The 24334-nt window shown below is 44.0% G+C and overlaps 1 protein-coding gene across 1 annotated transcript in view; it reads right to left on the bottom strand.

The window, feature by feature from the left end:
• Positions 1-10273: 10273 nt before the first annotated feature.
• Positions 10274-24334, bottom strand: part of sgip1a (SH3GL interacting endocytic adaptor 1a) — a 76938-nt gene continuing 62877 nt past the window's right edge. The window contains exons 15-22 of the mRNA XM_072439214.1: positions 19271-19330; positions 18317-18428; positions 17267-17422; positions 15660-15795; positions 13335-13537; positions 12349-12413; positions 11147-11311; positions 10274-10388 (exon numbers count right to left, since the gene is read on the bottom strand). Of these exons, the coding sequence (XP_072295315.1) occupies positions 10366-10388; positions 11147-11311; positions 12349-12413; positions 13335-13537; positions 15660-15795; positions 17267-17422; positions 18317-18428; positions 19271-19330 (920 nt within the window). The 3' untranslated portion in view covers positions 10274-10365. The remainder of the gene's footprint in view (positions 10389-11146; positions 11312-12348; positions 12414-13334; positions 13538-15659; positions 15796-17266; positions 17423-18316; positions 18429-19270; positions 19331-24334) is intronic.

The following is a 24334-nucleotide window of genomic DNA, read 5'->3' as shown; positions in this document are numbered from 1 at the left end:
GGGGTGGACAAGGCTGATCACTTAAAGAATCTGGATATTGTGCTGACAAAGCTAAAAGAAGCTGGATTGCGCCTCAGAAGAAATAAGTGCACCTTTCTTCAGGATGAAGTGGAGTATTTGGGATACAGAGTGGATTCACAAGGATTACATCCAGTGTGTAAAAAAGTCAAAGCAAGCCAAGATGCTCCAGCTCCTACAAATGTCACAGAGCTGAAATCGTTCCTGGGACTGTTAAATTACTACAACAAGTTCCTTCCCAACTTAGCAACAAGATTGGCTCCGTTACACGAACTGTTGAGACATAATGTTCGTTGGAAATGGAACAAAGAACAGGAACAAGCTTTTCGAAACTCTAAAGACTTGCTGAACACGTCGGATGTTCTGGTACACTACTCAGCTGATCGAGAGCTGATACTGTCGTGTGATGCTTCACCGTATGGAGTAGGAGCAGTGCTATCACACGTCATGGAAGATGGAAGTGAGAGACCGATTGGATTTGTCTCGCGCACTTTGCAACCTGCCGAGACAAGATACTCACAACTGGACAAAGAAGGACTGGCCGTGATATCTGGTGTGGAAAAATTTCATAAACACATATATGGACGGAACTTCACCATTTATACCGATCACAAGCCGCTGATTTATCTGTTCAGTGAAAAGAAGCCGATTCCCCAAATGGGATCTCCAAGAGTTCAAAGGTGGGCAGTTAAACTCAGTGCGTACATGTATAATATTGTGTACAAACCAGGAAAAAACCATGCTAATGCCGACGCCCTGAGCAGATTGCCAGTTCCGGTCAAACTAAAGGAAGAGGAGAGGACTGAGCAAGTTCTGATGATGGACTTGTTAGATGAGACATTGGTCGATGCAAACCAAATAAAAAAGTGGACTTCCAAAGACGAAATACTAGCTCACGTCCATGGATACATCCTAAAGGTTTGGCCTGCTGAAACAGAACCGAGTCTTAAACCTTTCCACCAGAGAAGAATGGAGCTCAGCGTAAAAGACGGCTGTGTTCTCTGGGGAGCTCGAGTTGTTATTCCAACAAAAGGGAGAGAGTATATGCTCAAACTTCTACATCAAACTCACAGCGGAATGACAAAAATGAAAGGTCTGGCAAGATCATACATGTGGTAAATGGTCACATTTATATAGCGCTTTTCTACCGTCAAGGTACTCAAAGCGCTTTACATCAAGGAACCAGTCACCCATTCACACCCCAGATATACGCAGACACTGGGGTGCAAGTTGGGTTAAGTGTCTTGCCCAAGGACACAACAGCAGTATTCACATGAGGCAGCTGCGATCGCACCGCTCTGACTGAGCGGGGAGTCGAACCGCCGACCTTTGGATTAGAAGACGAGCACTCTACCACTGAGCTACTGCCACCCAGATGTGGTGGCCAGGAATGGACCAGGATGTAGAAAAAACTGTTCAGGCATGTCATGAGTGTCAATCTCACCAAAAAGCACCAGCTCAAGCACCATTGCACCCGTGGGAATAGCCTGAGTCGCCATGGTCAAGGATTCATGTGGACTACGCGGGACCTTTCCTTGGAGAAATGTTTCTTGTGATTGTGGATGCTCATTCCAAGTGGTTGGACATTTATCCAACAAAGACTAGTGCTTCACAAGTGACAATTGAGAAACTTAGACAAAGTTTTAGTGTTTTTGGTCTACCAAAAATGCTTGTGTCCGACAACGGGACCTGCTTCACAAGTGCGGAGTTTGAGACATTCATGAACCAAAATGGCATACGTCACGTGAGGTCTGCTCCCTTTCACCCGTCCTCAAATGGGCTCGCTGAGAGAGCGGTTCAAACCTTCAAAGTGGGGATGAAAAAGATGAATGAAGGAACAATACAAACCAGGCTTTCGAGATTCTTGTTTGGTTACAGAATTACACCTCACGCCACGACAGGTTTGTCACCTGCAGAGTTGATGATGTCACGCAGACTGAGATCCGCCCTGGATTTGGTTATGCCGGACATGAAAACAAAAGTTCAACAAAAACAACTGAAACAAAAAGAAACTCACGACAGCCACAGCAAATCGAGATGCTATTCATCTGGAGATGACGTTCTCATCAGGAATTATTCCTATGGACCAAAATGGATTCCTGGTGTGGTACAAGACTGTTCGGGACCCCTTTCTTATACCGTCAGTGTTGGAAGTGGTCAAGTGATGAAAAGGCATGTAGATCAGGTTAGATCTAGATTGTCCGATCCGGAGCTAACTGTTGAAAAAGAGCCTACCTTGCCGTTGTTTCCAAGTGTTACCCAAACTACTCTCGAGTCAGGGCAGACACAAAACAAATCCATGTTAGAACTGACTACTTCTAATCAAGAGAGTGTTGCAGAATTACCTCTTGCTCCAGACAGTCAGGTTGAGTCAGAAGTGAGATGCTCGACTAGCGAAAAACGTACACCTGTTCATCTTAAAGATTTTGTTCGCTAAAGTAAAAGAAAGTAAAAATGTTGAGTTGTTTACAAATGTGTGTTTGCAGTGTTACGTTGTGACCTTTAATTATTGGAAATTACAGTTACGTGTTGTTCGCTTAAAGGTGGGGGAGATGTGGTATATTGCACTAGAGAATTGTATGTGCTATATTCTGCTCCTCTTAATGTGAATGTGTTATTGTGTGCAATAGAGTGTCATTATTAGTGCTCCCCAATAGAGGGCGCACTTGCCTTTTGGTTGGATGTTTTTACCAGTTCGAGAGCAAGTGATGCTCCGCATGTACCTGTGATAAAGTTGTGATTAAAATACACGACGGAAATTGAGATGTTGTTCTACTTTATTTCGGCCAAGATACAACAATAATGGACAAAAACAAAACTAAAATATTATACTAAACTATTCAAAAAATATGAACTTTACATTAATCTGAAATGTAATTGTGTTGTCCCGTACAGTTGCTCTTCTTTAGCCGCAACATGTTTTCTGGGACGTCACGGTTCATAACAAAACTTTCTCTCTGGGAATAGACGTTTCCATGGTGACAGTCGCGCGAGCCATGGGTTTCATTAAAATGCCATGCAGTAGATTAATCATTAAAAACAAAATATCTTCTCTGTTTTTAATGATTACGTCCAAAATATGTTGCATGAAGCTAAAGTGGCCACCAGAGGACAGCAATGTGACTTCAGATGATGTAGAACAGGAACGGGGCATATTTTACTTTTTATTTATTATATATATGTTTTTTTTAATTAGGTGAATGTGGAAAAAAAACTGTAATGTTTTAGATCTGAACTGGAGACTGGAGACAAAATTAAATAAACCATAATACACCTTACGTTTATAACGGACATAAGGTCAAATGCAAATAACATAATCATGTTATTTGCTGTGTTATTACCAGGGTCCAAATGTTTGCTTCTCTAATTAAAAAATCTGGAAAAAACACAATTTTCTATCCAATATTGTATTTGAGCTTTACAAAGTTGAATTACTGTAATTAAGTATGCAATATATATGTAGATAAAAACACTATTGTGGACTCAAGTATTGGTCAAGTAAAACCTAAAAATCTAGATTTTTCCTTATATTAAATAAACAAATGATGTAAAAGACAATAGTAAATGTATTTAAACATGCAGTTGAGGTTGTTTTATTTGACAAAACCATCTTGGTTTATAATATTTTGTGATATTCTGTGGTCAAATCAAGTTTCTCCGTTGAAATCCCATTGTTATGCTTCACTTTTGCTCCTGGAATTTACGTTTAAAAGGTTTGTAGTGTTTATTCAATGAATTAAGACTCAAGACATCATTCTGTTCAAGGTAACGAGCCCCGGGAGCAACTTCTTGAGCTGCAGCTACAAAACATTAACTCACTTACTGTTAACTTACTGTGTGATTGAAGACTTGGGCTGCGTTCACACTCGGTCTCGGTTTTGACCCGGTTTGTATCCTGATGTAGACTTGATTCGGTCCCGTTGAAGTCCTGGTCTTTGTTTGGTTCTGGGTTTAGTTCCAGTTTAGTTCCAGTTTTGCCGTGGTGATTGTGCCAGTGTGAACGCCCCCTCATTGATGCATTTACCCCTCAACTACCACCCTGGGCCACACGGTAAAAGATGAGTTAAAATGTCTTAATTCCATACGTTTGGACCAGTTAAGACTTATGTAATGGACCTAGATTATTTGTTGAGAGATTACTTGTTTAAAAATGTTTCTGACAAGTTTATTTATCCCATTGGCAATTAATTTTTTTTTTTACCAATAAGCTAAATTATCTTATGAAGAGTCAGAAATGCTTTGAATTTGAAACTTAATTTGGTAATTTACATGTAATAATGCCTTAATAAAGCATAATAATGATAAAGTAATTATTTAGCCTGAATCATTCTTAATACTCCAACACTTAATTAAGCCTGAATCACGCTGAATAAACTATATGTTCATTATTAAATCTTTGTTCATGCTTTGTTAAGGCAAATTAAAGAGTATGTTATTAAAAATTCAAAGTTATTTTAATGTTTTGTATGCACATATCTTTTGTTGACTGCTTAAACGTGGGTGACATACAATTACAAACACTGTAATATACCGTATTTTCCGGACTATAAGTTGCACCTTTTTTCATAGTTTTGGCCGGGGTGCGACTTATACTTATATTTATACTTATATACTTATACTTGTTATTATACTTGTTTACTTGTTAGGCCCGAGCGCCACAAGCTGGCGAGAGGCCTATTAATCTCGTAAGGCCGTGCGAAGCACGGCTGCGAAAGTGCGCACGTAGTGCGCACGAAATCGAGCGCGAAGCGCTCGCCCACTTCCAAACACTCACTAACGCACTCCTTCACTCATGCACGCCCCGTGCATACTAATTAGTAGTAGGAAAATGGAACATTACCGTTGTAAACGGGCGAAGCCCGTGCAAAAGTGCGCACTAAACGAGCACTTTACATTGAGATGACGACCGCGAAGCGGTCGTCATCCCCATATAAAGCACTCATTTGCGCTAAGTAGCTCACGGATACGTTCCCCATCTCTTGCATGTTCCGTGCATATAAGCATGTAATGCAAAAATTGAACATTATTACTGTATAGAGGGCCAAAAACACAAAGTGGGCGGAGCCCACTCAAAATTAACGAAAGTACCCGTCAGTGACCAGGGACCCACACCATGAGGTAGGAAAGCGCGAGCGCTTTCCGAAAATGTATAGTTTATGACATTTGAAAAATGGGAAACATTGTTTTCGCATCGGAATATTATTCTTTCTTCTTCTTCTTCTTCTTCTTCTTCTTCTTCTTCTTCTTCTTCTTCTTCTTCTCGGGACCAACCCCCCTATTTTTCACCCAGTGAACATTGACGAAAAGTCACAAAAATGTTCACACCTCTAAAAATCGTGCCTCTCTACATTCTGGCTATTTCCCTTTTCTAAAATAAAAAAAATTGGCGCGTCAGCGCCCCCAAATGTACCAAAAATGCATTGAGAGATGGGAAATGACCCAAAAAAAATCTGATCGTAGAATCATGAAATTTGGCGCAGAGGTAGATGGTGACAAAAGAAGTAAAAAATATTATTACGGCAACGCCGTCCGCCCAACCAAATGTCGGCCATATTGCTTCAAAAATGGCTAAACATGACTTCGGAGTTTTTCCAAACGTCGTACTTTTACGAACTCCTCCCAGGGCGTTGGCCCTAAAAAGCTGAAATTTGGTGAAAATGCTACTGAGGAGTGGGACATCAAAAGTTATCCAAATTACATTGATACCTCTCACGGTCTCGGTGCGGCGAAGCCGCAAACTGTAGCTAGAATTTCAGAAATCTCCCATATTTAAAATTTCTGCCGTTTGCGCAGATAAAGTCCGAATTGCGTCAAATTAGAATCAGTTGTTAAACTCTTTGCCCTAAACCTACTTGAAGTGAAATAAATTCATTTGGCGCCACAGCGCCCCCTACAGATTTTATATGGAGGTTAAATGTTTAGTTTTGCGAAATTATATGAAATTTGACACACAACTCAATTTTAGCATCCCCATCAAAAAAGTCAATGAGACCCATGTCATAATTGTTATGGCGTTGCCGTAACGATGACCGAAACCTTTCATGTTATTCCAATGGGGAAATCGCCAGAACATGTTTACACTTTAGACTTTCACAAACTCCTCCCAGGGCGTCAGCCCTATTAACCTGAAATTTGGTGAGACTCATCTTCAGGACCATCAAAAGTTATCCACATTTTCATTCAAAGAGTCACGGTGTCTGTGCGGCAAAGCTGCACATTTTGCCAAGAATTCAAAATAAAATAGCCTTTTGATGGTAAAACAAAGGGGAGAAGATGTGACAGCGTCACAGATTCAGCAGTAGGCGTAATAAAAGGACAATTGGGGCGCGTTAGCGCCCCCTCCTCTTGCGGCGTGGCGGCGGTGTGGCGGCGGCGTGGCGAGGGCCGATCATTGCCGCTTGCGGCTATATTTATACTTATACTTGTTATTTTCACATTCGCAACCACATTTCATACTCCAGTGCAACTTATATATGTTTTTTTCATTTATATTTTGCATTTTTTGGATGGTGCGACTTATACTCCGGAAAATACGGTACTTCCCAAAACGACGCACAATCATCACAAACAGAGGAGGCCGTCCAGAGTCATACACGTATCACCTTTTATTTGTTTTTGGAGAGAAGCAAAACGTAAGTGTCCAGGTTCACGGTAGCGTTGCTGATACTGTACAGATGGTTCGCACACAGAGACACCGCGCTCCCTTCTGCATAGACCGGATCATCTTCACTCCCAACGACAATAATAGAATCAGTCCATCTCTGGAGCCAACGGCAACGGCCCCGGTGCAGCGTCGTCCGTGCAACTGGGCCCCGGTGCAGCGTCGTCCGTGCAACTGGGCCCCGGTGCAGCGTCGTCCGTGCAACTGGGCCCCGGTGCAGCGTCGTCCGTGCAACTGCGTCCGTGCAACTGGGCCCCGGTGCAGTGTCGTCCGTGCAACTGGGCCCAGGTGCAGAGTCGTCCGTGCAACTGGGCCCCGGTGCAGCGTCGTCCGTGCAACCAGGCCCCCGCTCCACGTCCCAGTTACATGCCACAGATATTGCGGTAGTTTTATTTTGAAGGGCGCTTCTCGAGATGACGCTGCACCAGTCGCTTGTGACCGATTAAGCCGATTAACGCGGACGCCGCTAAACCAATCGCGTCCGCTGGAGACGATAATACAGTACCGGATTCTCTTTTGTTCTTCGCGTCGACCGTCGGGAGCGTTCAGGAAGTTCAAAATCTTTCGCACAGTGTTTCCACAATAAACAAATATATAACATTTCTCTTCTTCTTTTTTTTCTTTAAAGCGTTTAAAAAATACTCAGCTTATTCTGCTAAACGACGACGGACTGACTTGTCCCGGGATGTCAAATAAAGTGAAATCAAATAAAAAATAAAGAGGAAACTTCTGGTTCAGTTTGCATTCAACTCAAGTCATCTCACAGAGACCAATATGAAAAGAAAAGCGCTGGTTGAATGAAGGAAAACGTGGCCGTGATTCTGTTCAGATCAGTGCGTTCGAGACGAGGATGCGACAGGCTGCGTTCACGTCACTCTACGGTTTAGAAAGAACGATCCGGAACAGAAAATCTACAAACGTCTGGTCCAAATGTGACGCTGTTTGTTGGGGATTAGTTCCACAAACTCGCCACAATAATCTCACCGTTTTAAAGTCCTTTTCGAGCGACGACAATCACGTCTTTCTGGTTGAATATTGGCACAAGCTGCAGTTTAAGTGTTTTATACTGACAGAGACGACGGGGCTGGAGTCGACTAAGGAAACGCCTGCTCGGTGCATAGATGAGTTGACTAGAAGGCGGGAAAGCTCTTAAAACTATAAAGCATGCACAAAATGAAGGGAATTAATTAAAAAAAACATATATATACACAGAAAAGTATAGCAAACGGTACATTTACTTTAAAACTGAAGAATAAACGAATTATTTGGTCATAAAACGCCATCTCATTCCACACATTCTCTTTTCTGTTTGTTCTATAGAAACCTTTATACCAAGAAACTAATAAGTCATTTGAAAATCATGGTTGCCTAAAGGTCTGTGCCCGATTACAGAGAACCATGAACCATTTGTAATCTGAAAAGGTTCCGACCTGTTCTCCATCTCAACTTTAAACTATGTGGATTGTTGTCACGTGAACGCAGCCATTTGTATTTATGTTGTGTCAGAAACTGCACATCTGTATGAAATAATACAAGGCAACAATTTCAACCAATTTCAACCGAAACGACCTGAACAGGAGAAGTTCCAGACCCACATCCTTCGAGGACTAGACCAGGACAGAGCGAGGACTAGAACCAGGACAGCGAGGACTAGAACCAGGACAGAACCAGCACAGAGCGAGGACTAGAACGCGAGGACTAGAACCAGGACAGAGCGAGGACTAGAACCAGGACAGAGCGAGGACTAGAACGCGAGGACTAGAACCGGGACAGAGCGAGGACTAGAACCAGGACAGAGCGAGGACTAGAACCAGGACAGAGCGAGGACTAGAACCAGGACAGAGCGAGGACTAGAACCGGGACAGAGCGAGGACTAGAACCGGGACAGAGCGAGGACTAGAACCAGGACAGAGCGAGGACTAGAACCAGGACAGAGCGAGGACTAGAACCAGGACAGAGCGAGGACTAGAACCAGGACAGAGCGGGGACTAGAACCGGGACAGAGCGAGGACTAGAACCAGGACAGAGCGAGGACTAGAACCAGGACAGAGCGGGGACTAGAACCGGGACAGAGCGAGGACTAGAACCAGGACAGAGCGAGGACTAGAACCAGGACAGAGCGGGGACTAGAACCAGGACAGAGCGAGGACTAGAACCAGGACAGAGCGGGGACTAGAACCAGGACAGAGTGAGGACTAGAACCGGGACAGAGCGGGGACTAGAACCAGGACAGAGTGAGGACTAGAACCGGGACAGAGCGGGGACTAGAACCAGGACAGAGTGAGGACTAGAACCAGGACAGAGTGAGGACTAGAACCGGGACAGAGCGGGGACTAGAACCAGGACAGAGTGAGGACTAGAACCGGGACAGAGCGAGGACTAGAACCGGGACAGAGCGGGGACTAGAACCAGGACAGAGCCAGTGCGATGGCAGCCTCGCTCGTCTCTCAGGACTCACTGAACAGAACCAGGCGTTGCTCAGAAGCACGAGGCGACCTACTTAGAACATGACGCACAGACAGATGCTTTGTCATTTGAATGAAATAAAGAGCTGGTTTTAGTAACAGACTCGTGCTCCGGTGGTCGCACGGTCCCCACGTCACAGCGGGATGAGAGACACTGTCCATGATACAGCTAATAACTCTAGACAGTAACACTGCTTTCACAAAGCATTAACACAGCATCCAGAAAGATATTCATCTTTTTCTTTAAATTACCCGCCCGCCCCATATATAGCTCAAATCTTCTGTTGCACTTGAGTTAAAAAATTATATCTGAAATCAATTCAAAAATTATACCTTATACTGTACACAGGTTACCAACTACACAGATAACAAAAAAGTTCAAATATTTATACCTTTTAAGGGAGTTGTGATACCATTCGAACTCTATACATATACATATACAGAATCACGTTTTATACAACAAGTTTTCTTCGTCAATAAATAAAAATAGATGCCGTCATGTACTCTGGAGTCTAACACTGCTGCCGTGGGAACAACAGGAGGCGATCGGACAACACGAGGAACACATAACACCCTTTAGATACTAATATACCTATAGAAGTGGTTCAATGACACTTTGTACAAGTCTTTTACTCTGAAGGAGAAGTATTCAGCGGTGGTCATTGCAGCTGCCTCACCACCGACGTGTCATGGCGTGCCGTGAAATAAATGCATTCCAACCATCCCACGAGTGACCATGTAGTACCGGAGGAAGATTGGTTCTTTTGAGACATTATTAAGTGCACTACCAGCGCATTTAAACTTCAAAAAGGCCACCGAAATGAGAATTAAAACGACACAAATGGGCTATCAATGTGATTCTTTTGGTCGTCTTGTGACGCTAATCCTGCTCGGTAATGAATAATTGTCGACTTGCAAGTGTTTTCAAGGCAAACCTCACCAGCTTCGAGCCAGGCAGCTGCAGTGAAACGCCCCCCGCAAAAAACAAAACAAAAAACAACCCGCTACCACGCTTTGACCAGTAGAGGGCGACGGAGGCACGGACTCCGGGAGAGGAGGGAGGAAGAACCCACGTGACCGAACGCGGCGATACAGATGATGCGCGGTCGATGTGCGGGTGAGTCTGAAGATACTGCAGGCAGAGGTCCAGAAGGGTCCGTCTTCGGGGGTCCAGGCCCAGTCCAGTGTTCGACAGAGGGCGCTCAGGGGGGGGGCGCGGCTTCAGTTGTCCGCCAAGTACTTTCCTGCCAACGCACAACGACGCCAGAGTCAGAAAAGTGTCTCGTCCGTCTCGAAACGACTTCTTTGGAGTCACAGTAAGAACACATGCTCATTTTTTTTGTCTCCTTAAATGGTGAAAAATGTGAGCAAAATAACATAAAATTTTTTTAAATTTTTAAACCGGCCAGTGCAAAGAAAAAAAGAATAATAATAATAAAAAAATAAAATATTAAAGTAAATAATAATAAAAAACAACAACTTTAAATTAATAAATTAAACAAAAAATTAAATTTAAAAAAAAAAAAAAAAAAAGTAAAGTGAAGTAAAGTGAAGTAAAGTGAAGTAAAGTGAAGTAAAGTGAAGTAAAGTGAAGTGAAGTAAAGTAAAGTAAAGTAAAGTAAAGTAAAGTAAAATAAAATAAAAGAGCTGGGCAGGACCATAGAGAACTCAGGATAAGTAAAGAATAAAATTTGAAAGTAATAACGTGGTATCCAAACGGGGTTTACACCTACTATTTTTGTTTTTGTTGTTTATTGCGATTATTTTTAAGAATACATGTTTTCCAGGGTATTTTGACCAATAAAAACTCATGTAATATAAGTGTAACACATGACAATCTCATCTAATGTCTCTGTACAGGTTTATTGTCCCTTCAAACAGTGCCACGACCAAAGACTAAACTACACAAGCGCTAAACGTGTTGGATTCATAACTCATGATATATTGTGGGATCCCTGTGTTATGCCGTTTCAAAGTAAAAAAAAAAAAAGCCCCGACTGACCTGCAGCAAACCTCTTCTTGACGAGGGAGAAGCGGTACCCGGGCCCCGCGAGCTCGATGTCGCAGCCGGAGAGCGTGCTGCCCTCGCTGGTGAACTGCACGGCCAGAGGAGCCGGCTTACTGGGGCCCTGCGTCAGCTGGAAGCGCGCCAGCAACGAGCCCACGCCTGGAACACATTCAGGGGGATACACGTGAATAATCGCACTCGGTGGTCCGCAAACGTTCCACACCGAGCGAGAAGACGTTTGGCTTTCGAAGTGCCGCCAGATCTGTACCGGGGTCTAAGATGGGAGTATTTTAAGGTATAAATAAAGGCTAAACCAGGTCTAAAAGAGTATTAACCTTTAAACAACAAACTATCCATAGGAGGACCAAAAAGCGGATAAAATTGACTATGAATTGAGCAAATATTTGGAATGCAGAGGACTTCTGTGTTATCCCAGTTCACATATTTATTTCTTTTGCTTATTTACCTCCTGACTTTATTTTTCACTGTAAGTAGTCACGGATTTCTTTGTAATGTCTATGTTATGTGTTCAGCAGTCTATATCGGTTTATTGTTTCACGTTGCGTAATGTTAAATTAGGTGTCTGCAAGTCTAATTGAATGTGTTTATCTGCCTCAGGATATTGGAGGAAATGTGGCTATTGTGTCAACTCCGGTGTGTTGAAGCTGCTGCTGATCACCGATTAATATGCACCTTCCTAATTTACATAAATAACTAAATGACTTGGTGTAGTGAATTTACTGTTATTGTTATAATTCTGATGTAATCTAATACGTTTCTAGATTATATTCTGTGTAGTATTGTGTTAAAACGTGTCTGTAAATGTCTTGGTTGATGCAAAATGTGACTGTTAAATTAAGCACAACTGTCCAAAAATACTTAAAACTCTTCTTTTATGTATGCAATTCTCCAATAAACGCTTGTATTTAACCTCGAATGCACGTCTACTGTCACATCCAGACTATTATCCTTCATCTGTACTCTGGACGTGTAAATGTGTGTGTGATCCCTTGGGCTGCCAGAAGGGGGCTCTGCTGTACTTTGTATCGACAATGCAGATAATGGATGAATTACACAAATATCGTCCCCACCTCGTCCCCGGAGAATTCACACACAACCGTGGGGTTTAATCTAATCAAAAGCCACAGATGTAGGACAATGACTCGTAAATTAAATAGATATTAGGACCTCGTTACCTCCATTTTCAGATTTCTGTGAGATATCGGGGATTTTCCAAAGGATCCGCTGTTGCTCCGCGTTCCTGTGTGAAGCGAAAAGGAGAGACGTTCAAGAGACGCGGAGACGTGTTGGGAAGAAAAAGTCAAAGCGTATCAAGTTTCTCATTAAATATTTACACCGGTCGACCCCTGGGTTGACGGACGAGTCTCATATTAAGCTAAACTGACTCGCCTTTGACGATGCAATTACCTTGTTCCCTCATGAATAAACATACTTTGTGGATCGTTGTTTCCGTACATTTTAGAAAGCCGTCTCGTTCTCGTTCTTCACTTCAAACCGTGTCTTGATAATATTCTATAACTATAATTACTATTGCTTTAAGCCTGAAATTATGTTACTCCAGCGCCCTCTTCTGTCAACAGTGTGAGCAAAGAAATATGAGATGAATAACTTTGAGCAGAATCACATACGTGTTCAGTCATTTATGTCAGTACCAATAAAAAACAAGATGTCCAACTGTATTAATAGGTTTTAGAGTGAAAGTTGCAACTGTTGGCATTGAAATTAACGACACAAAACTAATTATTCTGTCTTTTCAACGATCAAACTGGCGCCAACATTTGAAACCCCTGATTTAATAAACAAAGCAAAAAAAAAAAAATCTGATTATTATCTGATTTCTGGAGTTCTCAGATGATGGAAATGCCTTGTAAACAGTTACGTCTGGTGTGAGTAATCTGATTTCTTTCTGACTGCTCAGGATCAGGTTTTGACAAGGAAATTTATGCCAAAAAAGACCAACTAATCTGGCAAAAATGATTAAAGAAAGAGTTATTTTAAAAGTGGTTGTACTTTGTGAGTTCCTGACAGTTTACATTTCCTCTAAAAAGTGTTTTTGCTGATCAGACTTCTCACACTAAATGTCTAAATACATAAAGTCGGATATAATTGTTGCTATATTCCTCTAGTTAATGTATTTTGATCACTTAACACCGGTCCATACCACGCAGCAGGTGGCAGCACGGCTTGTAGCTTGGTCACGCCTCCGTCTACCGGCACCAGGAACTGCACGTTGTTGAGTGCCGTGGGCGTGGCCATGGACTCGCCGTTGTACTTGTAGTCTATCCTCAGGTCGGTGCTGGTGGCGTCGCATCTCCAGCTCACCGCCAGGTTCAGGGGAGTGGACTGAAGGCCTTGGACAGACACCTGGACACAGACAATGGCGTTTGTGCTTCGTGTGTCGAGGTGAGCGACTCTCTACAAATGTCAGATTCTTATTCTCAGAGCTGTATTTTTGCGTGAACCTTGACTTAAACTGATGTCGGTGCCGTTTTCCCACTTGGAGCAGGAGGACAACCATCTGCAGTGCGATTCCTTCAAAACTGTATCCCAGGTACGAGAAAGCTGCTATGCCCCATCGTCCCGGTTTACAGTCTGTTTGAATCGTCTGAGCCACAAGCGCCGCGGTAACGACGTGTGAGGAAAGCCCGAACGTGTCATGAAGCGACGCCAAAATACACGCCTGACCATAAGAATCTCAAACGTATTAAAATGTGAAGACCTAATGAACCTGATCGGACTAAAAAAGGAAAAAATAATAATATTCAACGTTTCGATAGTGAAACAAACAAATAAAAGCACTTTTGCATTAGAATGAGCGTTCAACACAAAAACATACTATATATTACTACGTGGTCTAATACTAGTCGTGATTAGAAATGTCAAGATTATTAATTTAATCGATTATCGTGATTATTTAGGTCGCAATATAATAGAATATTATGATCTTTTTTTTTAATTCAATTGATAGAACAGAGACAATTTTTGATTTTGAATTAGGTCTTTTTTTAGTTCAATTGTAATAAATGTTACGATTTTAGAAGCAAAATTAAGTCAGAAAGTTTGATTTCATAAAGCAGGTCACACAAACCGAGGAGGAAGGAAAACGTAGGGTTTTATTGTCGTTTTGGTCGCTATGTCAATAATCGCGACCAATCGTTAAATCGCGACGCTCATTCTCGCAATAATCGCTAAATAACATTTGAAATACGTCATAAGGCGCTGGTACAGCTGGCAGCCCGGTGTAAACGCTCTCTCTTCTTTCTCACACTTATTGTGCTTTATCTCCTATATTTTGTAAATATAGTTAGTATATTTTTTCTATTTTACTGTACGATAGGGACACGCGCTGGAATAGTTTTTTAATTCAACTGTTTTTGACTTTTTTCGGCTGGATTTGAGCGTTTTTCGTTGCGTTCGTTGTGTTGTTGTGACGTGAGCTAGCTCCGAGCGAGCCCACCAGCCCCCCCCCCGCGCCCTCCGGCCGCGCTAAAGTACGGCGTGTCGTCGGTACACGTTTATATACACGTTTATATGAAAGAGGAACTTCACGAACGATCGGGACACGCACTGGAATCGCTTTAAATTAACTTGTTTTGACTTTATTCGGCTGGATTGAGTGTTTTCGTCGTGTCGTTGCGATGTGTTTTGGCTCTGAGTCCCCGGCCCCGCCCCCGGCTCCGGCCCCGCCCCCCGGCTCCGGCCCCGCCCCCCGGCCGGCGCCGTACCGCGTTTACACAAAGGAGGAACTCATGAAACTGCGGAGAACTGTCGTCTTACCCGGAGATCGTCACGTTATCCCGGCGCAATACTGACCTAACCTAATACTGATGTGCAATTCTGTCGTATGTGCAATTACTGTGAAATTCATGTGCAATCTATGTGCTGTCGTGACACATATTCATGTGCAATTACTGTCGGGATCACATGCAATGGTATTTATTTATTTGTCTATGGGAGTTTTTATTTATAGGAGATCTTCTACTGAAAGTGTTTTTCAGACTTCCTATAAGTGATCTGTTCTTCTGTATCTACCTCTGTATCTACCTGCGTTGCACCAATGAAATTTCCCCATGTGGGACAATAAAGGAATATCTTATCTCTTATCTTATCTTAAATCAAGACGTCCTTAGTCCTGACATCGCTCTGGATCATTCTAAAACTACTCATAAAGATCGGGTTTTTCAGTATACTCGATACTTGTGAGTATGCAGCTAGTACAAGATCACTATCTTAATATCGATGCATCGTTTTGGGCGGTTGGGAGTCACGATTTTGGCCAGTGTTCGCGTAAATTTAAATAGCCTTTTCACACTTCACTGACGATTGAGTCATACTCTGTGACTCAGAGCACGAGGGAGGTCGTAAAGAAGAACGAGCGGGAAAAGGAGAAGATGTGTGCGAGAATGAACACAGAGCGGCTTCGTGGTGCAACATCTCTTTCGTGTCAGAATCATTATTAATGTTCTGAATCGGTTTCTCCTCGCACCTGATATTTGAGCATGTCGACGTTGTAGTACGTGGCTTGCGGCTTCTGCTCGGACACTTTCTTCAAATGCGTGATCAGGTTTGGCATGTTCACCCAGAAGTTCTTGGAGTCGCCCTTTGCCGGTGCCGCGTTGTCGCTGAGAGACAAAAAAGACACGAGGCGCTAAAACGATTGCACGATTAGCGCACACGCTGTGCATTACAGCGACATGTAAGTGGATTAAGTTGATCAAAGCTCTCAAATGACTTAAGAATGAGTCACTGCCGGCAGCTGACATTAAAAAGTCAGCGTGGATCTGACTCATCTTTGTTACACCAGAGATAACACGTTTGTTTCTGTGTTAAAATGGGTTCGTTTTGGGATTGATTTATAAATATTGGCTATAAAACAGAGTTACTCCACATCTCATTGTACGATATCTTTAGCACATCATTCTTACTTACAATTCTACTTTTGATTATACTACTGTTTTAGAGCCATGTGGGTGGTGGTGGTGGTGGTGGTGGTGTTTTAGAGCCATGTGGGTGGTGGTGGTGGTGGTGGTGGTGGTGTTTTAGAGCCATGTGGGTGGTGGTGGTGGTGGTGGTGGTGTTTTAGAGCCATGTGGGTGGTGGTGGTGGTGGTGGTGGTGGTGGTGGTGTTTTAGAGCCATGTGGGTGGTGGTGGTGGTGGTGGTGGTGGTGTTTTAGAGCCATGTGGGTGGTGGTGGTGGTGGTGGTGTTTTAGAGCCATGTGGGTGGTGGTGGTGGTGGTGGTGTTTTCGAGCCGTGATCAGTGGTGGTGTTCTGTCTTAGAGCCATGTGAGTGGTGGTGGTGTTTTAGAGCCATGTGGGTAGTGGTGTTTTAGAGCCATGTGGGTGGTGGTGGTGGTGGTGGTGGTGTTTTAGAGCCATGTGGGTGGTGGTGTTTTAGAGCCATGTGGGTGGTGGTGGTGGTGGTGGTGGTGGTGGTGTTTTAGAGCCATGTGGGTGGTGGTGGTGGTGGTGGTGGTGGTGTTTTAGAGCCATGTGGGTAGTGGTGTTTTAGAGCCATGTGGGTGGTGGTGGTGGTGGTGGTGGTGGTGGTGTTTTAGAGCCATGTGGGTGGTGGTGGTGGTGGTGGTGGTGGTGTTTTAGAGCCATGTGGGTGGTGGTGGTGGTGGTGTTTTAGAGCCATGTGGGTGGTGGTGGTGGTGGTGGTGTTTTCGAGCCGTGATCAGTGGTGGTGTTCTGTCTTAGAGCCATGTGAGTGGTGGTGGTGTTTTAGAGCCATGTGGGTAGTGGTGTTTTAGAGCCATGTGGGTGGTGGTGGTGGTGGTGGTGGTGGTGTTTTAGAGCCATGTGAGTGGTGGTGGTGTTTTAGAGCCATGTGGGTAGTGGTGTTTTAGAGCCATGTGGGTGGTGGTGGTGGTGGTGGTGGTGGTGTTTTAGAGCCGTGTGAGTGGTGGTGGTGTTTTTGAGCCATGTGGGTAGTGGTGTTTTAGAGCCATGTGGGTAGTGGTGGTGGTGGTGGTGGTGGTGTTTTAGAGCCGTGTGAGTGGTGGTGGTGTTTTTGAGCCGTGGTGAGTGGTGGTGGTGGTGGTGTTTTCGAGCCGTGGTGGTGTTTCAGAGCCGTGTGAGTGTCATTACCAGCACAGCAGCTGAGGGTTCGGCAGCACCTGCTCCAGGCGGCTGTAGTTGGTTATGCTGAACGTGAGCACGGCGGGCGACGCGTTACTGGCAAAGTGCCGTGTGATGCCCGCCGGGAACGACACCACCATCTCACCTATGACCTTCACCGCGCACCTGCAAACACACAAACAAACAAACACACAAACAAACAAACAAACACATGTCAACATCAAGCAGCTCATGCAGCTGATGACTGGACAGTGAGTGACAGCGGCTTTTTCAATGCTCATGAAGTTGGAGATGTTTTAAATCAGGGGTGTTCAAACCACCAAGCGCCGCATTTTGAAACTTAAATGGGGCAGAGGGCCACAAACAACTTGTCAATGTTGAATTTGTTGAATGACAAAGTGAATCATTCGAAATTTTGCATTTGACGTCATTGCGATGAGCCTCCACACCTTTAATTAGCCCTAGAACATTAATATTAGGTTGTATAACATCAATATGCCTGAATTTACCCAATTTCACAGTAAAAAGTACTACTTTTTGTTGTTTGGGCCGACATAGCAGGAAGCTGGAGGGACAACAAAAATCGGTCTGAGGGCCGCATTTGGCCCCCGGGCCCGCTCTAAAAAAACGGCATAAAATAACATTTTATTGCCTAAAAAAATGTGTAGTCCTCATTATTGTGCAATTGAAAACGGTATAGAGTACAACTTAGCCTTTTCCTTAGTATCAAAATAGAGTCTAAAATGTGAATATTGTGATTCACACGAAGGTAAGAGCCAGTTTTCCCATTTGATTACAAAGTACAGTTATTATTATGTTCATAAGAAATATCCAAAAGGAAAATTGACAAATACTGATAATTTATAAGTGATTTTGCCATTGAAAGTCCGGTCAAAATCAACCAACGATTTAAAAGTTCCTAATTGTACCGTTTTACACAAAAAACTGAAGCAAAATATAGCTGCAAAAAACAAAAAAAAGCACAAATAAAACCAAATTTATCGATTCACAAGACTATTTCTCGGGGTAAAGGATCAGTGCTGGGATGCAGGCACATACTTGCTGGTGTCCGCTCCTTTGAAGAAGGCGTTGACCGTTTCCGTGAAGGCCGCAGCGACGGGAAGCGTGTCCTGGGCCCCCATGGTGAGAGGACTGGGGCCCCGCGAGCAGCCTACACACAACACACACACAACACACACACAACACACACTCAACACCGAGCCAACAGCCAATTCATTGATTTTAACCTTTGATCAGAAAAACAAACACGATCAAAGTCTCAAGCTCGTACAGTATCTACAGCTTTTCCCTGACAAACTGCAAGGGAATGAAACGGAAAATGTGAAAAGTACAACGAAAAAATGAAATGTTAGTAAAAGGTGAAAACGGTGAAATGGTGGCGATGAACGCACTTTCTCTTCATAAATTACCTGCAAATCGTAACATGCTACTATATTTGCTCTGTATTTGTTATAATTGCGATCACATGATGTAACTAGACAACTTTATCACGACAATTATTAAGAACTGAAAGCTACGGGTCATTTACAACACTTTTCTTAACTTTTCATAGGCAAAGAAACCGTCAATTTCTTGTTATTGCGTTGATTATCTTCCGTTAATTAAAATTACAAGGTGTTTCATTGCAAAATATAAAAAAGCATAAGACAGGATAAGAATAAAGATAAAAGCCATTGTGCACAGACACCAATGCATGCCAGCTTGAAGCATACACAGACTCCAAAGTAGACAGATAAGAGAAGGCCAGACCGTAGCCACCGCCAAGATGTAAGTTAGTGAAGTACATGAAGAATGATCGAAAATGGAAGCCAGGAAACCGGCGAACGTGACCAGGAAGAAGAGCTGAGCGCGAGGCCAATGGCAGTGATGGGGGGGATCGCAAACAGGGGGGAGAGAACGGAGAGGAAGAGGAAAAGGGGGCGGGAGAGTGAAGCCAGCACAGATGAGCCCCACCGAAAGCTACGTCTACAGCGGTCAGCAGCGTATACTCACCTTCGAACGTTAAATAAAACTTCCCACGGTCAAACCAAACCAGGGACGGCTGGTCAGTCTCTGTGTGTGGGGGGGAGAGGTGGAGGAGGTGGAGGAGGAGGAGGAGGAGGAAGAGGAGAGAAGGACAGCAGCGTGAGTCTCGGATGGACGCTCTGTCTGACGTCACAGTGGGGTGGACACGGCGGCCCGACCGGGACACATAAGACAAAAGACAACAGTATGGGACAATCTGAACAAATGTGGCGTCCTGAGTGAGCGCGTGGGGAAGAGTGAGTGCAGGGGGGGATGGAAAGGCCTTAAAGTGGGTGTGACCGGCGCGTTTTTAGCACAGTTTTGCACAAAAGGTCGAAAAACGAACCGACAGGAAGCAGAATCCCTCTCATCAGTGAGTGAGGCGATTTACACACAACTGACACATGTTTTTGGACAGTTTAACAAAAATTACCAGGTAAAATTATTTGTCAACTATTGTGCAGAACAAAGTCAAATTCAGGAAAAACACAAGAGCCTGTTCTATGCACTTTAAAGGAACGAGGGCACTGCACAAGCTGTAATTACACTGCTCCATAATACCGTGGTTTAGTGCCAAAACGGGGTTATGGATGTCTAAAATGATTAATATTGATATTATTTTTCCTTTTGTGCTATTTTTATGTAGGGCAGCGGACAGTGTAGGCAGTGATTGAGTTTGTAGTCGTTTAAAGTCATATATTTTGGGTAAAATGGTGGAAATTGGCATCAGCATCGGCCACGAAACACCCATGATCGGTCCAAAAGTCTGAAATGTAAGGTACCGTCAAAGGAGATCCCACAAAGGAAAGCCCATTGACATAAATAAAATCCATATTAGCCACATTAGGGCTGAGAGATATGGATCGATCTTAATTTTTTATTCAATTTGATTTGTTTGTCAATTCAATATGGTTTTCAGTATTAATCCATCCATCTTCTGCCGCTTTATCCGGGGCCGGGTCGCGGGGGCAGCAGTCTGAGCAGGGACTCCCAGACTTCCTTCTCTCCAGACACTTCCTCTAACTCCTCCGGGGGGATCCCGAGGCGTTCCCAGGCCAGCCGAGAGACATAGTCTCTCCAGCGTGTCCTGGGTCTTCCCCGGGGCCTCTTCCCGGTGGGACATGCCTGAAACACCTCCCGAGGGAGGCGCCCAGGAGGCATCCGGAACAGATGCCCGAGCCACCTCAGCTGGCTCCTCTCAACGTGGAGGAGCAGCGGCTCTACTCCGAGCTCCCCCCGTGTGGCCGAGCTCCTCACCTTATCTCTAAGGGAGCGCCCAGCCACACGGCGGAGGAAACTCATTTCGACCGCTTGTATCCGCGATCTTGTTCTTTCGGTCACTACCCAAAGCTCATGACCATAGGTGAGGGTAGGAACGTAGACCGACCGGTAAATAGAGAGCTTTGCCTTTCGGCTCAGCTCCCTCTTCACCACAACGGTCCGATGCAGCGACTGCATCACTGCAGCCGCTGCACCGATCCGCCTGTCGATCTCACGCTCCATCCTTCCCTCACTCGTGAACAAGACCCCGAGATACTTGAACTCCTCCACTTGGGGCAAGGACACCCCACCCACCTGAAGAGGGCAAGCCACCTTTTTCCGGTCGAGAACCATGGCCTCGGATTTGGAGGTGCTGATTCTCATCCCAGCCGCTTCACACTCGGCTGCAAACTGTCCCAGTGCATGTTGCAGGTCCGGGTTTGATGGAGCCATCAGGACAACATCGTCTGCAAACAGCAGAGATGAGATCCTGTGGTCCCCAAACCGGACACCCTCCGACCCCTGACTGCGCCTAGAAATTCTGTCCATAAAAATTATGAACAGAACCGGTGACAAAGGGCAGCCCTGGCGGAATCCAACATGCACTGGGAACAGGTCTGACTTGCAATGCGAACACAGCTCCTGCTCCGGTCATACAGGGACCGGACAGCCCTTTTAACGCAAAAAAAACCCAAATAAATTCCTTCTTTTACTGGCTCTCGATTCAAATGCACTCAGCTTTTCACCGACGCTTATAAATGACTGAATCTCAAGTTTAACTAATTGCCCAGGCCCATTTCACACTGACAGAGAGAGCATCGACACTTATAGTAATCTGAATAGTATTTAAAATGAATCACTGCAGGATTAAATAACACACCGCTCTAACCTCGTCAAAACAGCTCAACCCAGTGAATGCAGATATTACACTTTACTGACTCGGAAAACAAATATCTCGCAGCACAAACTGTTCATAGAGGTGACAGTTGAATCCGGTCTATGTCACACGTCGGCCTGCAGGGGGCGTCAGTGACACTTCAGCAGGAATGGACGGCGACACTGCTGTAAAACTCGACTGCCTGGGATAGGGAACTCGACATGATCAAGTTACGCCAGATTACGTCTCTTTAATTAAATATCTAGTCAAAAACAATACGTCTAAATTTAAAGAACCTTTTCTGTTTTGTCATTCCGAACGCTTGATTGTGTAAAGTCGGTCACAAACTTGAGGAATTGTTTACGCGTTAAGAAGACAATGGAAGAGATGAAAGTCAAAATGTGTAGTTTTTGTTAATTACAAATAATTGTTAAATCGTAGTTGTGTTTTTCTCCCAGTAAAATGTGATATCGTGACATCCCTAGTGTGTGATGATCTGATCAAATAATAACAGGAAGACCTCATTTTCTCTGCCAAATGTAAAAAAAATTGCATTAAAAAAATACACTTAGCAACGAGCGTCACGTTGACCGCACTGGTTTTCAACGAGCGTCAAGGAGCGAGTTGGACTCACGAGGGGCTGGAATCAGAGGTCGCGTCGGCGCTTCTCAGCATCAAACCCGTCGAGATGCCACACTCTGAACAACGGCGGCCCTCGAGGGACAAACGGAAAGCGACGGTGCCATTTCAGGAACTCAGAGCGAGTCGAGGTTATGACCGAAAACGTGGCGCGCACACAAACGCTCAAAAGGTTCTTCCCCAAAGTGTCCGGGAGACGCAATGGCACGGCGCTCTCAGACGGTTGGTTGCCACGGTGACGCTTGGCCAGGTTAAACAGAAGAGGACCAGGACGAGCCGACGACAACGTGAATGTGGGTTTTGTTTTGTCCGGCGGCAAAAAAAGTGCACAAAAATACTCATAAACATGTGGAGAGGAGGTAGTGGTGTAAAAAAGGTATAAAAAGGTGGTGTTAAGAGGAAAAAAAGGAAATATTATGGAAATGTCCCTAAAACTGTAGAAGTCAGAATTCAGTCAACAAAGATCTGCGTTAGGACAGCGAGGCTCACATTAAGTTTTATTCTTAATTCTAGGTTGTGGTTTATTCCTGCTCTAGTCCAGGGTTAGTTCTGAGGTTTTTTATCCTTTTATCCATAAAATAATACATTTTTGATCAACACTAATTTTTATTTTAGTAGTCAACTAGTCAGTGATTTAGACTTGTACATTTTTCAAACACATTTCACAAAAGAAAGGTTCAAATGTGGCGACTGACGGCTTCGAGATATAGAATATTTATAATTACAACGCACGATTGATCCAAATCTGAAATGGTTTATTTGTTTTTTTGACATTTTGATTTAATAATGTCACGGTCTTTGCGATAAAAGGTCTTTTCGTGCGTCTCAAGAGTCTGTATAGTCCAGATTACAACGATTACAAAATAGGAATGCAGCTCTACCACACGTAAAATAATCAACCAAATTAAAGTTTTAACTACAATTATAATAAATCATGTCATCTATGAACAGCTCTTGAACTTACAAAGAAAGCAAAAGCGGCGGAAACGAGGAAGAACAAGCTCCGCCACAAAGAGTTAAAGCGACACAAAATGAGAATTAACACGTATTATTAATTCTTCTTATTTAAAAAAGACATATTACGGTTTTGTCTGCCATTTAGGTATCATCTTTGACACACTCGGATTATTATTTTTGCACATTTTGAATCGCAATATTGATCTAACAGACAGACAAACGACACAAAAGGTTTATTATTATTATTATTTCTTTCTAAGAATTATTTCTCTTTGTTTTTATTAACGTATAATCACTTATAAAACCCTTTAGCGTGGCCAAATAATGAAGTAAAGAGCCACGGTTCCAGAGGAGAGTTTTCTTTGGTTCGATGGCTGGTTTTCCGCTCAGAGACAGCAGGGGGCGACGATGAACACGTCAAAACGCCCCAAAAATACATATTTAACCATCACAGGGACAAAGACGTTTAATAAGGTAAAAATGTGACTTAGTTCTGATTTAATAAAAGGAAAAAGTTTCCTGACTTCCGTTGTTGAAAACTGTGGTTTCCGTCCTGCCCCTTTTCCCTCCGTTACTTTACCGCCAACGTCATCAATAGAGGCCAAAAACAGCTATGCAACGCAGCTGAATCGATCGTGAATCAGCGATCGACAAAAACAAATCGTGCGTCGTGAAATCGGGAATAGTCGGGAGTAACAGCGTCAGGAAATTAAAGATTATACTCAAACACGCAAGACTCATCACTCTAAGTTGTGTTTAAAAGTCAATTTAGCATAGCATGTGTCCGTCAGGTATTTTATTTATTTGCTTTCTTACTCACGCCGCTCACACGCCGCTCACACATCGCTCACACACCGCTCACACGTCGCTCACACGCCGCTCACACGTCGCTCACACGCCGCTCACACGTCGCTCACACGCCGCTCACACGTCGCTCACACGCCGCTCACACGTCGCTCACACGCCGCTCACACGTCGCTCACACGCCGCTCACACGTCGCTCACACGCCGCTCACACGCCGCTCACACGTCGCTCACATGCCGCTCACACGCCGCTCACACGTCGCTCACATGCCGCTCACACGCCGCTCACACGTCGCTCACACGCCGCTCACACGCCGCTCACACGCCGCTCACACGTCGCTCACACGCCGCTCACACATCGCTCACACATCGCTCACATATTCACAAGTGAATTAGAAAGAAGAATTTGTGCACATGTATCCTAATTCGGAACAAAAATGCATTGATTAAATCGGGACGCCCACGTGTCACAATCAGGCCTTATAAAAACCAAAAAAGTTGCAATTGAGAACAGC

This window comes from Eucyclogobius newberryi, unplaced genomic scaffold, assembly GCF_026437365.1.
Source record: "Eucyclogobius newberryi isolate DKJ021-1_F unplaced genomic scaffold, fEucNew1.0.hap1 SCAF_9, whole genome shotgun sequence".
Classification (NCBI taxonomy): Eukaryota; Metazoa; Chordata; class Actinopteri; order Gobiiformes; family Gobiidae; genus Eucyclogobius; species Eucyclogobius newberryi.
This window is presented reverse-complemented; position numbering and strand designations above follow the sequence as displayed.